This window comes from Crocuta crocuta, unplaced genomic scaffold (genome assembly GCF_008692635.1).
Source record: "Crocuta crocuta isolate KB4526 unplaced genomic scaffold, BGI_CrCroc_1.0 scaffold687, whole genome shotgun sequence".
NCBI classification, from domain to species: Eukaryota; Metazoa; Chordata; class Mammalia; order Carnivora; family Hyaenidae; genus Crocuta; species Crocuta crocuta.
In genome coordinates this window covers 1,518,252-1,543,545 of record NW_027530182.1, presented here as the reverse complement: position 1 = coordinate 1,543,545, position 25,294 = coordinate 1,518,252, and the positions used below count along the sequence as shown (strand labels likewise).

At 36.6% G+C, this 25,294-nt stretch overlaps 1 protein-coding gene across 1 annotated transcript in view; it reads right to left on the bottom strand.

Annotated features, from left to right (window-relative positions):
• The window catches only part of CCDC171 (coiled-coil domain containing 171), a 285,435-nt gene that overhangs the window by 132,573 nt on the left and 127,568 nt on the right, over positions 1-25,294 (bottom strand). Inside the window, exons 18-21 of the mRNA XM_077765058.1 lie at positions 25,015-25,131; positions 7,247-7,473; positions 6,337-6,519; positions 368-553 (exon numbers count right to left, since the gene is read on the bottom strand). Coding sequence (XP_077621184.1) covers positions 368-553; positions 6,337-6,519; positions 7,247-7,473; positions 25,015-25,131 — 713 coding nt within the window. The remainder of the gene's footprint in view (positions 1-367; positions 554-6,336; positions 6,520-7,246; positions 7,474-25,014; positions 25,132-25,294) is intronic.

Here is a 25,294-nt window from a genome sequence, read left to right as displayed (position 1 = left end):
GAGCCAGACACAAAACTTTTCAAAACCCTGAAGATATGTAGAGTTTCAATGGCCAGCGGGCATAAAACAAGTCAAAGAAAAGAAATGAAGAGAAGAAACAAGGAAGACAAAATGAAAAAAATTAAAAAATTATTCCTGGGAAAATCCCTACTTTGTTTTCACCTAGCAGGTAGTTTTCAACTACTTGTACTTTTTCCACAGATGTGAACGCATGCTTGGCATTGAGCTTCCAGAACCAAGTTCGTTCTGTCCTTACAGACTTTTACAGGATAGAATTTCAGATCATGGGTTTTATTCCCTATTCAGGAGATAGAAATGATTCCCTCAAGGATCCACACCTAGAGGAAATAAACCAATGTCTTCCTACCTTAACAGCTTCTCCTAGAGTTTGGTTCTTGTCAGCCTCCTCACTGGAATGCAATTCAAGCCTATAATTCAACTCCTGGAGTTGCTGTGCCTGTTCATTCAGTAGCATTTGTGCCTGTTGTTCCCGAAGTAATGCGTTATTCAGTTCTTCACACGCACTTTCAAACTTTTCGTGGGTGATCAATTTCTGGAAAAGGTTATAAAATCATTTATAGGCTAACTACACTGTTGTATCACTTTTCAGAACTATATTTGCTAACATAGAGAGTATAATGCACACAGTTCAAAATGCCCGATGCATGACAAAAGCACAAGTTGTTTTTCTAGATTTCCTAAGTCAAGATTAGAGAAAAAAATCACTCTGGTTTTAGAAGCAGAGCAGCTATACCCCCAGTGTTGTCAATTTCAGTCAAATAAAATCTTAGGAAACTTATTTCGGGTTCAAATAAATCCATAATGCTCAGTTTACATTTCATATATAAGCACTTTTTATAAAGAGTATGATTGTAAGAATTAAGACCTTTAACAAGTTTCTATGCTTATTATTTTAATGTTTATTTGTTTTTAAGAGAGAGAGACAGACAGATCGAAAGCAGGTGGGGGAAGGGCAGAGAGAGAGGGAGACACAGAATCTGAAGCAGGCTCCAGGCTCTGAGCTAGTAGCACAGACCCCAGTGCAGGGCTCGAACTCACAAACCGCAAGATCATGACCTGAACCTAAGTCAGACAAACAAATCAGCCACCCAGAGGACCCACAAGTTCCTATGCTTTGAAATGATTACCCAAAAGTCTGTGTTCAGTGTATGTTACTATTCAGGTCTCTCTGGTCAAAAATCCCCTCCTTCAAGAATCCTTACCAGCCCATACCTCCCCAACTCCTATGACACTACCATACCATATTCCTTTATTTTCTTTATAGTCATTACCATTATCTAAATCCACTTCATATAGTTATTCACTTTTTTTATTGCCTGTCCACATCCCACATCAACCACTTATTTAAGGACATGAGCTCCGCTGGGTAGGGACCTCATTCAGCTTGCTCACATAACACACAGAACAGCACCTGGCACTCAGCAGGCACTCAGCAAATATTTGTTGAATGAAAGAATATTCATACATAAATACCTACAAATAAAACTATGCACCAGAGTATGTAACACAGTTTTTATAATATCATGAATGCTTTATAGAACAGAGCACTACATCTACCTAGACAGTTCTAACCAGGGGCCATCCCTTAAGGGGTGGAGAATCCAGGGAAGGACACACATGTATTATCTCCTGTTCAAAACAATTAAGCAAATGAAACTTAATACATCAAACAATAAGAGACATCTTGATCTTGACATACAAAGAACGGGAGTGTTTCACAAAAGGTAGGTAATCTGTGAAATATATATGAAAAACTAAAAAGGACCGTGCAAGTCACTTAACCACGCTGTATATAGATATTTAAGACCAATAACTGTCCCATTGTTGAACAGGTTTTGAGGCAAATATAATTAACCACAAATAGAAAGCAAATTGATTTAAATTCTTTTTAATTTAGGATGGGGGGAGAGGAAGAGCAGAATAAAAATTCTATTGAATCTAGGCATCTGGAATACATAAATTATTACAGTTGAATGTGGACTTTATCTCTGAGTTTTCTGACACATGAGACAAGTGTGCTTAGTTATAGTTTCCTCATGGGCCAATAATGGCAAGCATGCATCTCATGCAGAGAAAAAAATTTTTGCTAGAACTAAGTTTGAGGATAAGTCTATTACACAGATCTTTCTATAGCATAATATAGTTTTAACTCAGTTGTACTCTGGCACCAGGTACTATGCGTGCAACCTTCCAGAAGCAACTGTCTTTTACTATTACTTGCCTTTTCAAAGGTATATATAATGCATTCCTCAACACTAATTAAATTCTAAAGTATAGCATAAACAGCAGCAACATTATAGCATAAAAAGAGATGCCAAATGACTTACCTAAGTTGACACAAGAGAAGAGGAATGATCACAAGCACACAGGAACGTTGCCTCATTTCCCAAGATCCATCTAGTAGTGGCGTATCTAATATATCACTGAAACTTTTACAGTGTTTAAATTTGGAGGACCATCTATCTTTTGCTCCCTCCTGACCACTGCCTCACTGTCCACATTGTGCCATTACAACTAAACCCTCCACTTCCAGAACATCAACTCTAACAACCTCTTCTGGGCACTCTTGTTCATTTCAACCTCTTAAATCCTTCTGGTCCGTGACGCCACAGCATTCTTCTGGGTCTCTTGAACAGATATGTTTGTACTTCTTCTACCTTTTACTCGTTATGTTGTTCTAAAGTACCACTCCTCATGGTGACCATCTGTCACTTGGCCTCCATAAATCAAGATCCCCATGATTTCCCAGGACTTCTTTCCACTCCTCCAAAATTTCTCCTTCACCTTAAAACCTAGCTAGTGTTAGCCTCTCTCTTGTCCATCTATCCCTCCCAGAGACTGGCTCAATTCTGTTCTCTCTTCAGAAACTAAATGGAACCAAATAAGTATAGCAATGGAGAATAAGAGGTGGTGTGTAAAAGCAGTTGTGAGGAACTTCTAAAGAAAAAAAATCATGGGGGTTTGCTGTTAAAGAAAAACGGTCAGTAGATCAACAGATGAACATGGTGCTGAAGCCGTCAGAGTACTAAATAGCTGGGCAGGCAGTATGCTTTCCTTTATATTACAATGCTAGTCCAATTCTAAGGAAGCAATTTTATTTTCCTCCTGAAAATATTTTGCTTGAAATCAATGAAAGATGATGATTGCAAGCAAATGCTCTCCATTTTCTAGAGGAAAATAGCACCATTTCCCATCTATTCTGTTTTTAATGAAACAATCCTTTACTCACACAGCTAGATATAAACATTAACCACTGGAGTGAAGTAGTCAAAAGCATGGGTTTTGGAGCCAGACAACTCAGGTTCAAATGCTGTCATTTCCACTTACTATCTGACTTTGGGCAAGTTATTCAGCTGCTCTGTGTCCCATATCCCTCATTTGTAAAATAAAGATAATAATAATTTGAAACTATTACTGATATAAGAGGACTAAATGAATTAACTCCTTGAAGTGCTTAGGGTCAATGCCTTATACGTGGTCAATATGGTTATTAAACGTTAGAAATCATCATTTTATATGTTACACTTTACAACTGTATGTCCAAATATAAAGGTACTCAGGGCATCTGGGTGGCTCAGTCAGTTAAGTGTCCAACTTCAGCTCAGATCATGATCTTGTGGTTCTGTGAGTTCGAGCCCCATGGCGGGCTGTGCACTGACAGCTCAGAGCCTAGAACCTGCCTAGAACCTGCTTTGGATTCTGTGTGTCCCTCTCTCTCTGCCCCTCCTCAACTCATACTCTATCTCTCTCTGTCTCTTAGAAATGAATAAATGTTAAAAGAAAAATTAACAAATATAAAGATACATATCTCATTCCTTCAATTATTCCTTCAATTAATCCTATGTTTATTTCTACACTTCAGTGAAAGTAATCCACACTAAACATTTCCTGGAACACGTTAGCTTTTGCTGCAAGCCACTTATTCAACCAAAGTTCTTACAAGAGGATTCTGTCACCTTCCAGCAACTTTTCTTCAAACTCTAACCTTCTGTCTGGATTCTAGAAATTGAGTCCTGCCTACTTCCAAACTAATCAAAGATAAGATGTTGACTTCCTTCACTGATACTTAGCTAAGGACTAGGAAATCATATTGTATAGAATACCTACAATTCCTCACACATATTCTAGAAAGCAACATATATAATCTTCCAATTTTCAGGAAAGTCACTATTATCTAAATCTAAAAAAAAAATTGGCTTCTTCTAAATCTCAAATTGTATCAACAGCTGTTTCTTTCCATTTTGGTAGACTACCTCAACATCCCAGATTTAGTTAGGATACACAATTAAAAGCAAATCAAAATGGGGCAGAGACACACTCCAAAGGAACTGGCTTTTAAAAGTATAAACAGCTGTTGGGGCACCTTGGTGGCTCAGCTGGTTAAGTGCCCAACTCTGATCTCAGTTCAAGTCATAATCGCAGGATTGAGATGGAGCTCCACATCAGGCTCTGCATTGACAGCGTGGAGCCTGCTTGAGATTCTCTCTCTCTCTCTCTCTCTCTCTTTGTCCATCTCCCGCTTGCTCTCTCTCTCTCAAAATAAACAGCACTATATGATTTAAGTATAATGGCAAAAAATTGGAAAAAGTGAAGCATCTATTAATAAAAGAATAGTCCAATAAATTTTGATACATCCATATGATGGAATTAGTAAAATCAAAAACCTATTATTTATAATTATAAGTTATATTATAATTATAAATTATATAATTATATTATAACCTATTTTTTTAATCTAAAATGAACTTAATAAGTCACACAGGAGGAAATGCTTATAGTACTATAAGTGAATATTAATGTTTGTATATATGTTTTTGTGAATTGTACGTGAAAAATCATTCTAAATTACAACTGTGCATAAAGGCATGCATTTACACAGAAAAAAACACACCAAAAAATGTAGGGACAAAACTCACCCACAATTCAGTAGTAATTGGTTATGGGCAGTATGATTACAGTGATCTGAACTTTCTCCTTTAAACTTTTTTGTATATTTATATATGGCTATCAGGTATTATTTTTATAATAAAAAAATGTTGAGGCAGCTCTAAAATTTTACCTTCTCTGAACAAAAAAACTAAGAAAGTGAGGGGAAATGGGTGTCTTTAGACATTCACTGATAAGAAAACTATTACTTATCTTCAATCAGAACAGTAATTCATGATTACTTGACCAATTTATAGGAACTTTTTGCCCTTTGAAGGCATAGCTATTTGAAATAATAATTAACATTAGCAATTTACATTATCATAGGATTAGTAACTAAACTGCTATCTGCCCCTCTGCACGTTCCAAATTTGCCATTTAAATCGAAGTTGAACTTGCAAAGTTTCCCCAAAGAAGAGGGTACTAAAAGTAGCTTGCTGCTAGACTTAGGAAACAAATTTTGTATTCATATTTATATTAGTTGTCATCAGTTGGATACAATTTTGAAGTTGCAGGGTAATCTCTTAACCCTATATTCCTATATCCACATTAAGAACAGCAGTGTTAACTAATGAACCTGGGCGGCAAAAAGAGTATGTGTGTATCTCCATGTTACTGTGCATCATATATTTAACATATTTTGATCTTGATTTAATGCTATTTGGTACCTAGGCTTTCTTTTCCCAGCTATCTTCTGCTTTCTTAAATAATACATGAGTCTGATGGTAGTTAGATTGAACACTTCTTTGGAAAAGTGATTTGATTTCAAATGAAATCATCTAATGTACTCAAAATATTTAATATAAAAAGAGAGAGCATCCCACCCCCTGTTCTAAACACAAGGCTCCTCAATTGGGAGAAGCATTTTATTATTCTTTAATATACATTTGGGGGTTTGTTTGCTAACGCAATTAATCTCTCCTAACTATAACTTACTTTTTCTACACTTTCAGCTGCTGTATACATTTTAACAGGGCTGTGAGTTCTGCTGACACAGAATCAGTATTCCCTTAAGCATCTGGTCTTGACTCCTGGCTTTTGAGACATAAGTGAGATATAAGACTGTGTAAGGTATACAACCTGTTGATCTGATACACTTACATAGTACAATACGATGACCAATATTGCACTAGCTAACACCTCTATCATAGGACATAATTATCACTTCTTTCTGTGCTGAGAACATTTAAGATCTAGTCTCCCAGCAACTTTGACTGTATATAATGGAGTGATGTTGGGGAATCTTAGAAGGGAAGTTTTCTGAATTATTTGAGAAAACAAACAACGAAAAGCTGAAAGAAATCTACAGATCTATAGGTCACCCAGGAGCGTGTATGTATCAGCGGAGAGTGCGCTAGAGCCACAGTATTTTAAATCACACCTACTTACCGACTGCTTAAATTCATTTAATTGCAGTTGGAGACCCTGTGCTTTGTCGAGCTCCTTCTTCATTTCATTCACATTTCGTTTGAATTCTGTGACCTCCAAGCGCAGTGAACGGCGCTCCACTTCTGCCGCGTGCAATCTTTGTGTAAATCCAAATATCTGCTTCTGTAACGATGCTGTGCTTTTCTGTTGTTAATCAAGAACAATTTTACAGGCAGCAACTACAGGTTGACTAGTAAATCAAGAGCGATGGCCCTTTTACTAACTTAAATGTATCTTGGATTATACAGAAAACATTACTAGCTGTAACGGAAACTTAGAGGCGAACGCTTTATTTTTTATGTGACCAATAATTTGGCTTATATGAAATGAACAACCAAAGAAAATAAATAATTTACAGGGCTAGAAAATGGAACTGACATTAGTTTATGTCTCATAGAATTCTGTTGCAGTCCACTTACAGAAAACAGTAAATTCACAACTCATGCCAGAACTTTTGTATTTCAATATTTAAGACACTTACTTGGAAGTCCTATTATGTATTGCATTACAAGACTACATGAGGTCTGGGGCACCTTAGTGACTCAGTCGGNCAGTCAGTTAAACGTCCAACTTCAACTCAGGTCATGATCTCACAGTGTGTGGGATCAAGCCCCATGTTAGGCTCTGCACCAACAGCACAGATTCTCCCTCTCATCTCTCTCTGCCGCTCCTGCTGCTCATGCATGCTCTCTCTGTCTCTCCCTCTCTCTCTGTCTCTCTCTCTCTCTCTTTCACAAATAAACAAGATTACATGAAATCTAAAGGATATCTAGATACAGTCATGCACAACTAATTTAAACTATAAATAAGTGTGCTTCAAAATTAAATTTACAAGTCCCAACGTCACTACCTAATGAAATTGCATACATACCAAAATGGGCACATGACCACGTAGACCATACTTCAGGGCCAGTGTATTTACTTTATGAAGTCCACGAGCCAGCCTCTGAACCAGAGAATCCTTTTCTACATATGTAATACTCCTGCTACTATGCAACGGTATACTCTCCATGGCAAGACTAATTTTATCCATGAGTTTTGCAAAGGAATTCTTGGCTGCACCTATGAGTAAATGTCCACAAATTCTGGAATTTGGATCTTAAAAAAAAGAGAGAAAGAAGAGAAAAAAGACACAATGAAAATGTGAACTGTCTCTTGTTCATTTTACAACTCTGCCAATCACCACACAATTAAAATATTTCTCAATTATACAATCCCCATTTACCTGTAGTAATTCATTCAGAGTCCCCTCCCACATTAATTTTCACTATAAAAAAACGAATGCAAAAAATAGCTTACCTACTAAACAATTTAGCTCAAGAAAATCTGCATGCATTTGCATTATATCATTTACACTAAACCACTATGACACTAAATATTCATCACCACTCTTTTCTTTATTTTAAAACCTAACATAAATTCATTTTCTATTTACAACTACTGAAGCTTGTTACCTTAATGTCATACTATTTATATTCTCAGACAAGAAAATACAATTTGCCTTATTCCAAGGCAATTAAAATTTTACAACGACAATTACTTATTTCCCCACAGGATTTCGGTAATCATCCCTCTCACATAATGGACTTAAGGTCCCAGCATATCCAACATGGCCTGCTTACTGCTGGATTCATCAGGTCTGTAATTAATAATTGTGTTTAATGTTGATAAATAAAATTGTCAGTGCACTGTCTACTAATTGGTATTCCAGATAATGGTTAATAGGTTTATTTACGCCTTAATAAAAGTCGTGTAATTTAGTTTTCCCTCTGCTAGGCAGGTCTTAATCTGTCATTACTTGTTTTATGATACTATCCATGTAAAATGACAAGCATGGAGAGATTATTTAAATTCAGTAGTAGACTATTCTACATTTCAGGAGTCTCTGCTGTTGGAATTAATTTAAATCATGTCTTTATATCATAAGCACAAAATGTATATTTGGTCAGTTTTATCCAATAGAAAAAATGCTTAATAATCCTAAGAATACATGTGGTTCAACACTGAAGACCAACACTGGCTGAGAAGGCGATCAATCAGTGGTTTTCTAAGTCATTAAGAACAATATCACAGAGGCCCTGTGTTCACAAACGTGAGGCTTGCTTTATTCTTCAGGAGACAAAAGGAAAGAAAACTTTTTAAATGATACAGCAGTCAGATTTCGGAAACCACGCTGCCTAGAAGTTATACATAAAATAAAAATTGTAAATTGGATAAAAGCATAATATCCTCCATGCAGAATTTATTTCTCTTAGTTACCGATGCACGGACTTCGAAGAACATAAGGTGATGTAGTTTAATTCTATAAACCTCTCATAAGCATCCTAAGAATCCCACTGACAGAGGCATCTGAAGTATAATTAAAATACGCAGTTCCTTTGCTAACAATCAACTGTTTAAATAAGTCATGAATAAAAAAAGAATTTCTAGCGTCATAAACCAATTAACATAGAATACAGCACACAGACTTAAAAGAATTGCTAAACTATTGTTTCATAAGTTGCTGTTGAACATATAAACAGTAAAACTTATTTTACCTATAACGTTGATCATAATACATCATTTCAGTGCCTAATATATGTATTCCCTGTTTCTCAACTGGCTTTGCAACTCCTTAACTCTGTCTCTTGTTATCTGAGTAAACTCTGTATTTGCAGTGTGCCAGTCTAGAATATATGGATATTGTGTATATGTTTGTTGGGTTATATTTTTTATTCTCATAGCAGCAGCAACAATGCTGAATGCAAGAATGCATTCAATAATACCAATAAAAATTAATTAATATTCACTTTAATGGTAGGTGGACCTTGAGGGTGTTATGCTGAGCGAAATAAGTCAGGCAGAGAAGGACAAATATCATATGTTTGCACGTATAGGAGGATTAGGAGGAACTTGACGGAGGAACAAGGGGGAGAAGAAGGGCGGAAATGGTGGGGGAAAGGGAGAGAAGCAAACCATGAGAGACTCTTGAATGCTGACAAAAACTGAGGACTGATGGATGTGGGGGGAGGGGGGATGGGCATGGAGGAGGACACTTGTGGGGATGAGCACTGAGTGTTATGTGGAAACTAATTTGACAATAAACTATTAAAAAAAAAAAAAGCTATTCTTTTTAAGGAAACAAGACAAAACTTCATCATTTTAGGAAATTTTCAGGTTTATCAAAGTAATAAAATTTTCACAAAGAGCTTTTAAAAGCAAAACCAACTACAATTAAATTTTAATGAATAGTGGTTTTGTACTATATCATAGAAATGTGTTTGTGTAGATACTAACCACTCTGAAAGGTAAAATTAAGTGACAATATAATTCTCCAAGGCATTCTTCTGAATTTTTAAGAACTGGGAAAGAGCCATACACTCTAGTTCCTCACTGCTGACTCTCACGGAATTACAGAAAGAGCACTCACTAAATAATTTATGGTTTGATGAGTAAGAAGTGTGTTTTGTGACATACTTCACATTATACAGTATAGAGTACAATTAACTCATTAAATAAGTGAAGAATCAAAAAAATCCTCTTGTGACATAGCTGTAGTTATTTGTATAATGATACAGAAATAAGAGACAAAAATAAGGTCACTAAAATTTCTCACGTCTAAACTTGTCTAAACTGTTTAAATGTTTGTTACATTTAACAAATTCTTGTTTATGTAAAATTCATTTGTTAATCACTTTGCCTCTCTTTAATAGCATGTGTCTTTTGAGAAAGAAGAGGACTCTATTGGACTTTTTCCAGTAGCAAAGGCAAAATCTTTAAAACAAATTCATAAAGGTTTTAATCTTTAAAACAAATTCATAAAGAATTGTGCTTTTTTAAAGTTTATTTATTAAGAGAGAGAGAGAGACAGAGCACACGAGCAGGGAGGGGCAGAGAGAGAGGGTGAAGAGAGAAAATCCCAAGCAGGCTCCGCACTGCCAGCACAGAGCCTGATGTGAGGCTCAAACTCACGAAACGTGAGATCATGACCTGTGTGTGTGTGTGTGTGTGTGTGTGTGTGTGTGTGTGTGTGTGTGTGTCTAAAATAAACATTAAAACATTATTTTAAAATAAACATATATATAGGTAGGCTTCTCTCAAAACAAAACAAAGCAAAAACAAACAAACAAACAAAAAACNGTCCTCTGTGTGTGTGTGTGTGTGTGTGTGTGTGTGTGTGTGTGTGTGTGTGTGTCTAAAATAAACATTAAAACATTATTTTAAAATAAACATATATATAGGTAGGCTTCTCTCAAAACAAAACAAAGCAAAAACAAACAAACAAACAAAAAACCACTAGGATTCTCTAGGAAGAAGAAAACCAGGGGCGCCTGGGTGGCTTAGTCGGTTAAGCGTCCGACTTTCTCTTAGTTCATGATCTCGTGGTTCGTGGGTTCGAGCCCCGCATCGGGCTCTGTGCTGACAGCCAGCTCAGAGCCTGGAGCCTGTTTCAGTCTGTGTCTCCCTCTCTCTCTCTGACCCTCCCCTGCTCACGCTGTCTCTCTCTCCTAGAAATAAATAAAAATATTTAAAAAAAAGAAAAAAGAAGAAGAAGAAAACCAGAGAGAGAGAAGCAAACCAAGAAACAGACTCTTAACTCTAAAGAACAAACTGATGGGGGTGCCTGGGTGTCTTACTAGGTCGAGAGCATCCAACTCTTGATTTAGGCTCAGGTCATGATCTCAGTGACACTGACAGTGCAGAGCCTGCTTGGGATTCTCTCCCTGTCTCTGTGCCCTTTCCCCTGCTCTTGCTCTCTTTTGGCCTCTCTCTCTAAAACAAATAAACTTTAAAAACAACAACAACAAAAAGAACAAACCCATTGTTACTGAAGGGGAGGTGGGCAGGGGAATGGACTAGATGGGTGATGAGTGATGGGTATTCAGGAGGGCACTTGTGATGGGCACTGGGTGTTGCATGGAGGTGTTGAATCACTAAATTCTACACCTGAAGTGAGTATTACACGCATGTTAACTAACCAGAATTTAAATTAAAACTAGGAAAGAAAAAAAAAGCACCAGAATTCTCCAAAGCTTTTCATTTTATTTTTCAAAATTTTATTTAAATTCCAGTATTTCTAGACTTACTATGACAAGTTTTTTATCCTAAAGTCAGTGAGTTCATCTCTGGCTTAGTCTTAGTCAATATATTCAATACAACTTACATCTTAAAGAAAAAGCATTGTGAATCTGTAACTCAAATTTGATGCTATGAATTTGAAAGTTCTAAGAGTACATCTTAAAAGTTCTTCTCAAAGGGAAAAAAATATTTGTGACTAGGTATGGTAACAACTGTTATCTAGGGGCACCTGGATGGCATCCAACTCTTGGTTTCGGCTCAGGTCATGAGCTCATGGGGGTGAGATGGAGTCTCGCGTCAGGCCCCACACTGACAGCGCAGAGACTACTCAGAATCCTGTCTCTCCCTCTCTCTCTCTGCCCCTTCCCTGCTCATGTTCCCTGTCTCTCTCCCAAAAAATAAAATGAATAAACTTTAAAAAAATTTTTTAATGTTAACTAGACCTGCTATACTGATTATTTAGCAATAAATATCAATGCTGGATCATTATGTTATGCACCTGAAATTAATATAACATTATGTGTCAATTATATCTCATTTTTTTAAAAAAATTTTATGTTTTTTATTTATTTCTGAGAGAGAGAGAGAGAGAGACAGGAACAGGGGAGGGTCAGAGAGAGAGGGAGATACAGAATCTGAAACAGGCTTTAGGCTCTGAGCTAGCTGTCCACACAGAGCCCAACGCAGGGCTTGAACCCATGAACAGTGAGATCATGACCTGAGCCAAAATCGGACACTTAACCAACTGAGCCACGCAGGCGCCACTATACCTTATTTTATTTTAAGTGGCTGGCATATGGGGCACCTGGGTGGCTCAGTCGGTTAAGCATCTGACTTCAGCTTGGGTCATGATCTCGCAGTTCGTGAGTTCAAGCCCCGCATCGGGCTCTGTATTGACCGCTCAGAGCTTGAAGCCTGCTTCAGATTCTGTGTCATCCACTCTCTCTGCCCCTCTCCTGCTCATGTTCTGTCTGTCTCTCTCTCTCTCTCAAAAATAAATAATTTTTTTTAATTTTAACTAAATAAAAAGTGACTGGCATATAATAGATGCTTAATAAATACTTGAATGAGGAGTGCCTGGGTGGCTCAGTTGGTTGGGCGTCCGCCTTTCGCTTAGGTCATGATCTCGCGGTTCATGGGTTCGAGCCCTGCGTTGGGCTCTGTGCTGACTGCCAGCTCAGAGCCTGGAGCCTGTTTCAGTCTGTGACTCCCTATCTCTCTGACCCTCCCCTGTTCACGCTGTCTCTCTCTCTCCTAGAAATAAATAAAACAAACAACAACAACAACAAAAAATACTTGAATGAATGAAAAGAAACTAAAGCTATGAAGATAGAAGAAACTTAAGTAACTTTGTTTTAGGAAGTGTTTCCCCCCAGTTTTATTGAGAAATAATTAACACACATTACTGTATAAGCTTAAGACATACCACATGATGGCCTGGTTTACATATATTGTGAATAACTACCACAATAGATTCGGCTATCATCCATCATTTCATATAGATACAATAAAAAGAAAAGAAAGAAGAAAAAAGAAAAATGTTCTCCTTGTAAGAATGAGAACCCTTAGGATTTACTCTCTTAACACATTTCCTATACATCGTAGAGTCATGTTCACTGTAATCACTATGCTATACATCACATCCATAGGACTTATTTATCTTATAACTGTAAATTTGTATGTTTAACCACCTTCTTCTAATTCCCCCTCACCCTACCTTCCACCTCTGGTGACCACAAGTCTTATTTCTTTCTCTTTGAATTTGGTGTTTGGTTTTGGTGAGGGGGTGTTCAGACATAAGAGAGATCGTACAGTATCTGCCTTTCTCTATCCTATTTCCTTTAGCATAACACCTTCAAGGTCCCTCCACATTGCTGAAAATGGTAGGATATCTTCATTTTTTATGGCTGAATAATATTATATATTTACCACAATTTCTTTATCCACTCAGCTGTCAATGGACACTTAGATGTTTATATATATTGGCTATTGTAAATAACACTGCTATGAACTTGCAGGTGGGTGGTAAATATCTTTTCAAGTTAATGTTTTCATTTCCTTTGGATATGTTCCCAGAAGTGAAATAGTTGGGGGCGCTTGGGTGACTCAGTTGGCTGAGTGTCCAACTCTTGGTTTCAGGTCAGGTCATGAGCTCATGGTTCATGGGTTCAAGCCCCATGTCAGGTCCCATGCAGCATGGATCCTGCTTGGGATTCTTTCCCTGCCCATCTCTCTCTCTATCTCAAAATAAATAAATAATCTTTAAAAAAAAAAAAAAAGGAAGTTAAATTGCTGGATCATATGGTTGCTCTACTTTTAGTTTTTTGAGGATCCACTATATTGTTTTCCATAGTGGCTGTATCGATTTACAATCACAAAACAGTGCACAAGGGTTCAACTTTCTCTACCTCCACACCAGCATTTGTTATCTCTTGTCTGTCTGTCTCTCTCTATATATATCCATATATATTTAAGTAATCTCTACACCCAACATGGGGCTTGAACTCACAACCTTGAGATAAGAATCACATGTTCTTCTGACTAAGCCAGTCAGGCTCCCCAATGATAGTCATTTTAACAGGCATAAAATGATATCTCATTGTGGTTTTGACTTGCATTTCCCTAATGACTATTGATATTGAGCATCTTTTCATGTACCTGTTGACCTCTGGTATATCTTATTTGGAAAAATGTCTATGTGGGGCCTTTGCCCATTTTTTTAATTGGGTTATTTGGGGGGTTTGCTATTGAATGATATCCATTCTTTATATATTTTAGATATTAATCCTTTATCAGATATATGGTTTGCAAATATTTTTCCCGCTCTGTAAGTGGTCTTTTCACATTGTTGATCATTTCTTTTGCTGTACAAAAGCCTTTTTAGTTTAATGTAGTCCCGCTTCTTAATTTTTTTATTTTGTTGATTGGGCGTTAGGTGTTGTATCCAGAGAATCATTACCAAGACTCATGTCAAGGAGCCTTGTCTTCTTCTAGGAGTTTCATAGTTTCGGGTCTTATATTTAAGTCTTTAATCCCTTTCAAGTTAATATTTCTGAGTGGTGTAAGATAATGGTACAGTTTCACTCTTTTACATGTGAATATCTAACTATACCAGCACCATTATTGAAGAGACTGTCTTCTCTCTGTTGAGCATTCTTGGCTCCCTTGTCAGGTATCAGGTGACCATTCATGCTTCGGCTTTCAGTTTATGCTTTTGGCTCTAGATTCTATTCTATTGGTTTATTGGTCCGTTTTTATGCCAGCACCATACATCTTTATTACTATAACTTTACAGTATAACTTGAAGTCAGGAAGTTATGATGCCTCCTGCTTTGTTCTTTCTCAGATTTCTTTGGCTCTTTGGAGTATTTTGTGGCTATAAATTTTGGCTTTTTCTACTTCAACGAAAAAAAAGCCACTGGAAACTTGATAGGGATTACACTGAATCTGTTGATGATTTTTGGTAGTATGGATATTTCAACAATATTAATTCTTCTAACTCATGAACACAGGATACCTTTCCATTTATTTGTGTCTTCTTTGATTTTTTTCATCAATAACTTATAGTTCTCAGATTAGAGACCTTCCCTTCCTTGGTTAAAATTATTCCCAAACATTTCATTGTTTTTGATACTATTGTATACAGAATCAATTTCATTATTTCTTTTTCAGGAAATTCATTAGTAGTGTCAGGAACTCCTTTGAAAGAGTTCTGAAGTGTTTCCAGGTATTTGCAGATTGCTCTTTCAAAGAAATAGCAGAGAATTTTGTTATCTGGGGAATACTATAAAAAATATAAGCATGAAGAATATAGAAGCTCACTTGAATGGATAAACAACTACTAGGTGCAAAGCTGTTCTGACACTTACCAGAAAAATTGCACCAGCATCCATGCGTACACAGAAGATGATTACATGTCATGTATGTGATGGGTCTTGTGATTACTGATTAGCAAAGATGAGCATAAACTATATCTGGAGATAGTTACAACAACTGTATTACTATAGGAAAACAGCAGTGATTTCTATCAGTAACAAAGTCATTATGCTGCTAATATTACTATGGCCTGTCATTAACACTCATAATTGAAGGAAATGTCAAAGTTGGTTAGTGGTTAGTGAAACATAATTTTTTCATCCAAATCCACAGATGCACCCCTACCTCTGCTCCCAAATTCTGTCCATGGACCCGTCTGAGAAGGGTTCTGTGAGTCCAAGGTTAAGAGACCTCTTATCTAAGGAATATATTACCCAATTATAAGTCTGTGTCAGCTTAAATAATAAGAAAGCTGCATACTCCATTCAGGGAACCATAATAAAACACTATGCTCTCAGTTTTTACAAAGGTGAATATTAGAAATGCTGACCCAAAAAACTCCTGCATCTTCTATGGAGTAGCTTTTAGAGATAGAAACTGTGATGTTATTCAATATTTCCAATATGATAATCCATGTAATAAGTTCTTACTAAGGTTTAGCAGCAAAAATAGTTTTTTCCATATGTTTGGAGACAGAGAGCATCTCACATTTGGGGAACAGCAAGCAATTCAGTTTAGCTAAACTGCAGGTTTATTAATGAGAGTACTGGGAAGTGAGGCTATACAAATAGATGAGAATCAGAATAAGAAGTGTCTTGTATACCTTGCCAAAGAGTTAATTCATACAATAAGAAATGAGGAATAATGCTGTTGCTGATATTGAAGCCAAAGATATGCAATAGATCAAGCACTGTTTATATGCATTAACTCATTTAACCTTTACAACAGCAAATGAGATGGCACTAATATTACAGCCATTGAAAATAAGAAAAAAAGAACAATGAAAAATGGTTACAAAATGACCCAGTCATACTGAAACACATACAAAATAACTTGAAAGAAGTACACATCAATATTGATCATATTCCTAAAGATATTACAAAGAAATTTATATTGAAATCCTCATACTCTTCAATGTTTTATAAATGTTCTACAATACACTCATGCTACTTGCTACTTCCTTCAAATTATTTCTTTGCTAAATATGAGATAGATGGAAGATGATATAGATTGATGATAGATAGATAGATGATAAAACGGCAGTGTTAAGTGTCTAAGAATGGACACCCATTTTTTAGCTGCAAAAAAAAAAAATGTAGCTAAAACAATAGCAATGAGGCTAGCATAAAAAGTGGACTAATAAAACATGTAGTCTATAAGAGCATAGGAGTAGGAATAAGTTAGGGTGATTCCCAGGTTTCTCTTTTGTTGTTGTTGTTTATTTATTTATTTTGAGAGAGACAGAGACAATGTGAACAGGGGAGGAGCAGAGCTAGTGGGAAAGAGAGCGAACCCCCAAGTAGCCTCCACACCATCAATGCAGAGCCTGACGTGGGGCTCGAACCCATGAAACCATGAGATCACGACCTGAGCTGAAACCGACAGTCAGATGCTTAACTGACTAAGCCACCCAGGCACCTTGACTCCCAGGTTTCTATTTTAATTACTGCTTCAAGATGCCTATACCAACTACAAACACAGAAAATTTAGGAGGTTTCAGAACAAAGAAGATGATTAAAATTTCAACATGCTGAGTTTGAGGTGTGTCTAGGATCCTCACAGAAAGCTAGATACACAGAGTTTAAATTCAGGCATGACGGGGGGTAGCCTCTAAAACCTCAGAATTTCTGCAGTGGGTAGAGTGTTTTTGATATTCATGGTGGGCCCACAGGACCACACTTCACAGTTCATATTAATGGGCTGACTCATGGTGGGCATCTCATATTTTATGCTACAAGATGACTAAAGGTAAGGACTGGTCATGTCAGAAAGACCAACAATGTGATTAGAGGTTGGGGCTTTGAGCCAATGTGACATCAACTCAACCTCCAAAGAGGGGAAGGGAGCTGGACACCAGTTCAGCAACATAGCCAACAAAACAAGTAATCATGTTCATATACTAAAGCCTCAATAGAGATTCTGGACACTGAAGCTCCAGTGAGCTTCCTGGGTTGGTAATACTCCATATGTATTGTCATAAATTGATGGCAGGAGGTTACCTTGTCCTAAGGATAATGGAAGATCGATGCCTGGAATCCTAGAATTTACCCCCTGCATCCCTTCCTTTGGGTCTAATAATAAATAAGCCCTTCCATTGGCTATAAGCCCTTCCATTGGCTATAATAAAACTATAAAACTAAACTCACTTTCTTGAGTTCTATGAGTCATTCTAGCAAATTATGGACCTGAGAGAATTCAGAGGAGCTCCTTAACTCATAATCAGCTGGCCTGAAGTGAAAGCGGCCCCAGGAATTCCTAAACTTGTAGGTAGGGTTGGAAGTGAGGACAATGTGGACCTCTGCCTGTGCAATTTATCTGGACACTTTTGCATTGTATGACTCCATTTTTATGAAATGCTTGAAAAGACAAAATTACAGTGACAGAAAAGAGACCCATAGTTATCTTCAGCTAGGACCATGTAGGGGTGACTTCAAAAAAGGTGAAGAAAATGTTCTATGTATTTTATGGTATGCATTCTAGCATATACATTTTTAATCCATTCCATTTTATAGCTAAATGAGTAAATTTTATTATACATAAATTTTATCCCAATATGTTTGACTTAAAAAGAAGAGATAGAGTTCTATGTCTGATATTATTGAGAATGTTATGCACTCTATCACAATGTCCCTTTTGATTAAGAGCTACAGGACAAACTCCTATCTAATCTTAGTCCAAGGACACTTTTATTTCTCCTAAATTTCTGGGTTTTCTTTAATAACATCACTGGCAAGTGAATCCTGAGACCCAAATTTGAACACAACTATGTAGGCCAACATAACTGGCCTTTTCGACACTATTCCTGGTTGATATTTGCTTCCACTCTCTCTGACTCAAGTTTTAATGGATATCATACAGTCATATTTTACAAACATCTATAAACTGGCATAATTTTCTTCTAGAACAACGTGAAGGTAAAATAATATTTCTAAATGCATATCTAATATTTTATTATAGATCTGAGAGGAAATTTTTCCCTCCATTCTTTTACAAAAATCTGAAAAACTAATTATGTTGATTTGTTGGATAGCATCTGGATTTGCAACCTACCCTTCTCCCATCCAAGTACTAACCAGGCCTGACCCTGCTTAGCTTCCGAGATCAGATGAGATCGGGCGCGTTCAGGGTGGTATGGCCGTAGACCGCAACCTACCCTTCTAAGAAAAGGTTTCAGGCTCTTAGAAGTTTCCTGCAAACTACCTATAAATTGCAAAATATGCTGAAGCCTTACCTATATGTCTTTAAATAATTTTGATTTTGTATACTACTTTAACACTATTAACAAATACACCCTATGAAAGTTGTGACACTAGAATTTTATAGCCATCAGAACTCTTAATGAGAAACTATCCATTCAAATATTATTCTTAAAAATTATGATAGGCAAGTAAATTTTAATTTGACAAGCAAAATATCTGTCCACTGTAAAATTTTTTCAACTTTCCTATACACCTGAAATTTTGGATAATAAAATGTTTGAAAAAAAAATATGGGAATATGCAAAGGTACTACTAAAAAAGAAAATCACAATATTGGAAGAAAATTCAATAAATTGAATGTGGGCCTCAAAACAGACACTTGTAGGTGAAAAGTGATGCATGATACATGTGTGTACTTGTTCCAATTTCAGATATAAGTTGAAGTTGTGTAAATAACAAAGCCCTCTAAGTTACTTCCGATCAAACTTTACTGTACATATAAGTCATCTGAGGACCTTATTAAAATGTAGATTCTGACTGAATAGTTCTGGAGTAGAGTCTGAGACAATGCATTTCTTTTTGTTGTTGTTATTCTGAGATTCGGCATTTCTAACACACTCCCCATTAATGCTGATGTCACTGGTCCACAGACCACATTTGAAGCAGGAATGCTCTTTTTATTATTTTTTAGGCATCAATAAAACCTTAGTTTTAAAATATATACAGAATAACTACTTATTAACATAAATACTTTGCTTTGAACCTCCTAAGTGTGAAACCTCAGTGTTATGCCAAATACTACCCATATTTCTGAGTTTTGCCTGAAAGAGTTGCTATGACCTCTACGAAGTTAACTCAAAGTAACAATGAAAGAAACTCCTGAGTAGTCATAGCAGGGGCATGTATACTGGGGTCATCTATCTTTGGGATAATTATGATTCAACTATAGAGGAAATGTGTCACAAAATGTATGAACTTGCTATTCATATCCATCTACTATTTATTCAGATATAATTCCAGGCAAATCAGCACATTTGCTTCTATCTTTGGAAATTCAGACTAGACCAGACATATGAAATGTTCAGCTATCTAAAGAGTTCTTCAGTCCATTCCCATAATGATTGATATCCCAGCTCTTCGGTGGAAGTAACGTTCTCCCCTGTTTGAGGTAAATGATCTCTTGCAGGCACACCATTTGGATACCTCGAAGAGGTAATTTATCTCAAGTGGGCAAACACTTTAATGAAAGCAAGAAGGTTGCCACCTGTCCAGTATTTACAGAGGCAACATAGAAACTGGGGTCTCTGCCCACTGCCTGTAAATACATCCTCAAAGTTAAGAAGGTAGCAGGAGCAGCCACCATTAGCACTTTGTGAGCAGTAAATTCAAGCTTATCGCTCTTGAACTTCGCGTTTCATGAAAGGCATAAGATAATATACCAGTTAGTGTGAGGTATCAGAACACAGAAAACAGGTAAAACAATAAACATTTGTTGGACAATTATATATACAAGAAACTTGGCTGTGAAGGTTACATTCACATCTAATAACCATAACCGAGGAAGTCCTCTTAGCCTGATTCTACAGATGAAACTGAAGCTGAAAGGGATCAAGTACCTTTCCCAATGTCACATACAAAGCTAAGCAGTGGGACCCAGATTCAAATCTAGAGCCCAAGTTCTTAACTCACACTCTACTATGTACCCAATGAGTTTAATTTTCCCTCTTGGATAATTTTAAATTTTTCTCTCCTATATAATTAGTATGTATATAATTCAGAACTTAAAAAGATAGGTACCCAAAAAGAGTATTTTTAAAAAGAAAAATTTACTGACTTTTTTCTACCTTATACAAGAAGCAATGCAGTCACTATTTAATACATTTAAAAGCTACTACTTGATATTGACATACAGTACCAGTTTTCCTGGGGCTTAAAAAAAAAGCGACAGCTATGCCATCAATTTGTAGCCTTGACATGTAAAATGATTTGAATTTTCAGCAAGTTCTTCAAACAAGAAAATGAAAGAAGGGAGTACAGAAAAGAAAAAATGTGGCTCAATGAAATTTCATTTCAAGATTTTCAGATTGTTTCCTTAATAAACTTTCCCAAGATCTTGCCATTTAAATATCCCACTTGGTTGAAAGAATTAAGATACTATTCATAATATTAGGTTATCCATGAGACAATGAATCAACTATAAATCAAAACTGAACTAATATTCCTGATGCCTGTCCTATGATGAAAAGTCCTATTATGAATTGGTTAAACAAATTATGAGATGCTGAAATGAAAAATATCACCCAAACATTAAAAATCATTCTTCAGGGACACCTGGCTGGCTCAATTGCTTAAGCATCCGACTTCGGCTCTGGTCAGGATCTCGTGGTCCGTGAGTTCAAGCTCACATTGGGCTCTCTGCTGACAGCTCAGAGCCTGCTTCAGATTCTGTGTCTCCCTCCCTATCTCTCTCTCTCTGCACCTCCCCTGCTTGCGCTCTGCCTCTCTCTCTCTCAAAAATAAATAAACATTAATATATATATACATATATACACACATATATATATAATCATTCCCTAGAAGAATACTAATAGAAATGGAGAAAATCCTTCAAAGGTATGACTTTTTTAAAAGCTAACGCTGTGATAGCATACCATAAGTGAAACACGGCATCATTTCTGTGATTATCCTGCCAAAAATGCATAAACTGAATCTAATTATGAGGAAATATCAAACAGATCAAAACTGAACAACCTGTAATCTTCAAGATTATGATGGTCAAGGAAAGATTGAGGAACTTTTCCACACTGAGGGAGATTAAAGAAACATGACTTAATGCAACACATAATTCTAAACCAGATCCTTTTCCTCAAAAAGACATGGCTGGGACAACTAGGGAAAGTTGAAGGGGGACAGAATGGTTTCCCGATGTTGATCACAGCCCTCTGGTTATGTAGAAGAATATCTTGCCTGAAATACATACTGAAATATGAGAAAGTAATGGCCATCACGTCAGCTACTTGCTTTCAATCATTGAGCAAAAAGAGTCTCTACTGTGTATTTGCAACTATTATGTGAGATTGAAACTATTTCAAAATCATTTTTAAGTTCATTTATTTATTTTAAGAGCGAGAGAGAGAGAGAGAGGAGGTAGGGGCAGAGAGAGAGAGGGAGGGAGAGAGAATCCCAAGGAGGCTCCACATTGTCAGCGCAGAGCCTGACATGGTGCTCAAACTCACAAACCATGAGATCATGACCTGAGCAGAAATCAAGAGTCTGACATGTAACTGACTGAACCACCTGGGTGCCCCTTAAAATAATTTTTAAATGCAAATACAAAACAGTATGTAGCCTATGGTAACATTTATATCCTTTGTTAGCCTGTTAGTAGATGGATGAGTGGGTGGTAAGAAGGAAGAAGGGAGGGTAAGAAGAAGAAATAAAGGGTGGGCAGATAGAAAGATGGGGAGGCATAGAGGAATAAAACAGATTGGAAGAACACATAGCAATAGAAAATAATTAGTAGTTTAAAAAATGCATATAGGCAGAAGAGTATATTACATTCAAGACCATAATACACTACTTTCATGATGAGATGGGTTGTAAGGAAACAGTTTTTTTAGTGCCCACTATATGCTAGGTACATGTACAAAATGCTCAGCAAGTGTTATCTCATTAAATCCTCATAAATGCCAAGGAGGTAGTATTGTTTCCATTTTTAGGTAAAGAGTCTGAGCCCAGTAATGTAAAGTAACTTGCTCAATTTCACACAACTAATAACTAGCAGAGCTGGAAACAAAATCAAATCTGCCTTGTACAAAGCTCATACTCTTTCTGCTCTATGATAATGCTTATCATATATTTACGTTATTCACACCCTTAAATTATAAACTCAACATGAATACATAAGCTGGTATAGCTTTACATTTATTATCCTACTATCTGTTAATAACCACTCATGTACTTGAAATGTCTGAAAATATTGTCTCATCCTTTCTGCTAAAATATGAGGAAATTTCTACTACTAGGATACCCATAAAATACATTACCTGGAAAAGGTAATATATTAACCGGCCATCATGTTTTGAATGAATTGCTCTACACGCCCAGTTTGTCAAGTCATCTCTGCAAAAGGTACATGTTAATCATCTTTGTACTAGTCCAATAACAACTCAATTATTTACCTGCCCAATCATATTCTTCCCTATACTCTTCAGGACTTTAATACATCAATTATTCTCCCCCTCTACGCAACTATCACTTACTCTTCCCTGATTTACTTAGGGTTCTTTAGCCAACAACATTTAAAGCCTTCCCTAAAAATAAGTTTCTCTGAACCTGCTATTTTCTCAAACCATCAGAGGTACAACCAGATTCTAACAAGGCAACTCTGTTCCTGGTGATAGACAAGCATTTAAAGACACACCACTCTTACAAAGCTGTCGTCATCAAGACAGTATGGTATTGGCACAAAAACAGACACATAGACCAATGGAACAGAATTGAGAACTCAGAAGTGGACCCAAAAGTATACAGCCAACTGATCTTTNACCACTCTTGGTCAGCCTTCTACATGATAAGTCTCACCTACACATATTTTTATCAGCGTCTCAAATAATCATTGTGTCAATATCTTAACTGTAAAATATTGTAAAGCACTTTTGGAAAATGTGTTCCACGAGATCACTGACTAGTTTTAGAAAGCCTCTATATTCTGATCCCGTGCCAATGTTCCACCTTTCCTCCCACGATGCTCCAAAATAGTTATAATAGAAAATACATTTTAGTAATCAGGGGCGCCTGGGTGGCTTAGTCGGTTAAGCGTCCGACTTTCGCTTAGGTCATGATCTCGCGGTTCGTGGGTTCGAGCCCCGCGTCGGGCTCTGTGCTGACTGCCAGCTCAGAGCCTGGAGCCTGTTTCAGCCTGTGACTCCCTCTCTCTCTGACCCTCCCCTGCTCACGCTGTCTCTCTCTCTCTCTCCTAAAAATAAATAAAACATTAAAAAAAAAAAAAAAAAAAAGAAAATACATGTTAGTAATCAGCATGTATAAGCCAGATCTGCTAGGCTTATACCTGAGCCGAAGTCGGACGCTTAACTGACTGAGCCACCCAAGCGCCCCAGTGCCAGCATTCTTAAAATACATTTTATTTAGACTTTTATTTCAGACTTCAAACCCAGTACACTGAGGTTTTGCCAAAATATTAGAGATGAATAATGCTTACCAACATCAACGGGCCACAACCTAAAAATAGTCTTTGCACCATACGTTTCCCACTATAAGAACATAGATTTAGTTAACAGAAATCACAATAAGTGATCTATATGTATATAGCAGAGTTGTCTAAAGAATTAAACTACATATCAAATTATTACTTCATTAATGCTTACTTACAACATTCCACTTAGCAGGCAAGTATTACCAAATCCATTATATTATCTTTATTATTAAAGTGTCTGAAATGGCCATAATTAGTCCAAGGACATAGCTTAACCAGTAGGTAAGTGTATGTTATTCTTGAGAAATTTGTTTCACTGAACTTTTCAAACAAACATATCCTGCAAGTTGAGTCATGAAAAAATAAACCGAATTTTATCTACTTACTTATTTATTTATAATGTTTACTTATTTTCGAGAGAGAGAAACAGAATACAAGCAGGGGAGCAGAAGAGAGAGAGACACACAGAATCTGAAATAGCCTCCAGGCTCAAGTTGTCAGCACAGAGCCCTATGCGGGGCTTGAACTCTGGAACAGCAAGATCATGACCTGGGCCAAAGTCAAACGCTTAACCAACTGAGACACCCAGATGCCCCAATAAACAGAATTTTAGACCTTTGGAAATCACTAATTATAGGCGGTTTCACACCTGGTGGAAGAAACAGACTACTCAAATTAACTCTACTGAAAATGAATTAGGAAAAATAAAAACATATCACCAAACAAGAAAAGTTTTTTACTGCTACAGATATTCTTCAAACATCTAAAATGTGTAGCTAGAACAGAAATGAAGGAAGACTAAAACATTTGCAAGAACATTCCCAGTATTAATTTTAAAAAAAAGTTAATGATGTGATTTCTTTTGGAAAATCAGATCATAAAAGGAGAAAAAATAAGGTGGATACATTCAGCAAGCAATGTCATTTAATTTCCCCATAAATTCAGACAATATTACCCACCAAAATTTACATTAATTCTCTGCATCCTTAAATAGAGATTTAATAATCTCTCTGTACCTGAATGAAGAAAGATGAAAACAAATGTATTTATTTTCTTCCTAGATGGTTTACTAGAATTTGAACCGTAAAGTATTTCTAGATATTTGCAAGGACCTAAAAGAGGGAATCATACCTGTTTTACCAATGACTTCCTGTAACTCGGCCATAGAAGTGATGACTGCAGCCAGAAGGTCGGAACTGGTTAGCCAACTGAGCGCTTGCAAACAACGTAACTGCTCCTTCTGTTGCCCTGCAAGAAAAGAAGAAAAATCCATTATGCGATGCTACAAACTTTGAAAATCCATGTCTAAAATTCATAGCAATGTTTGGCTATTTAAGAAATAGACCAAAACTTGTAGGGAGAACTTTGCCTAGTGTGGAACAGTCTACAAGAAATGCTTAATTTGACTGAC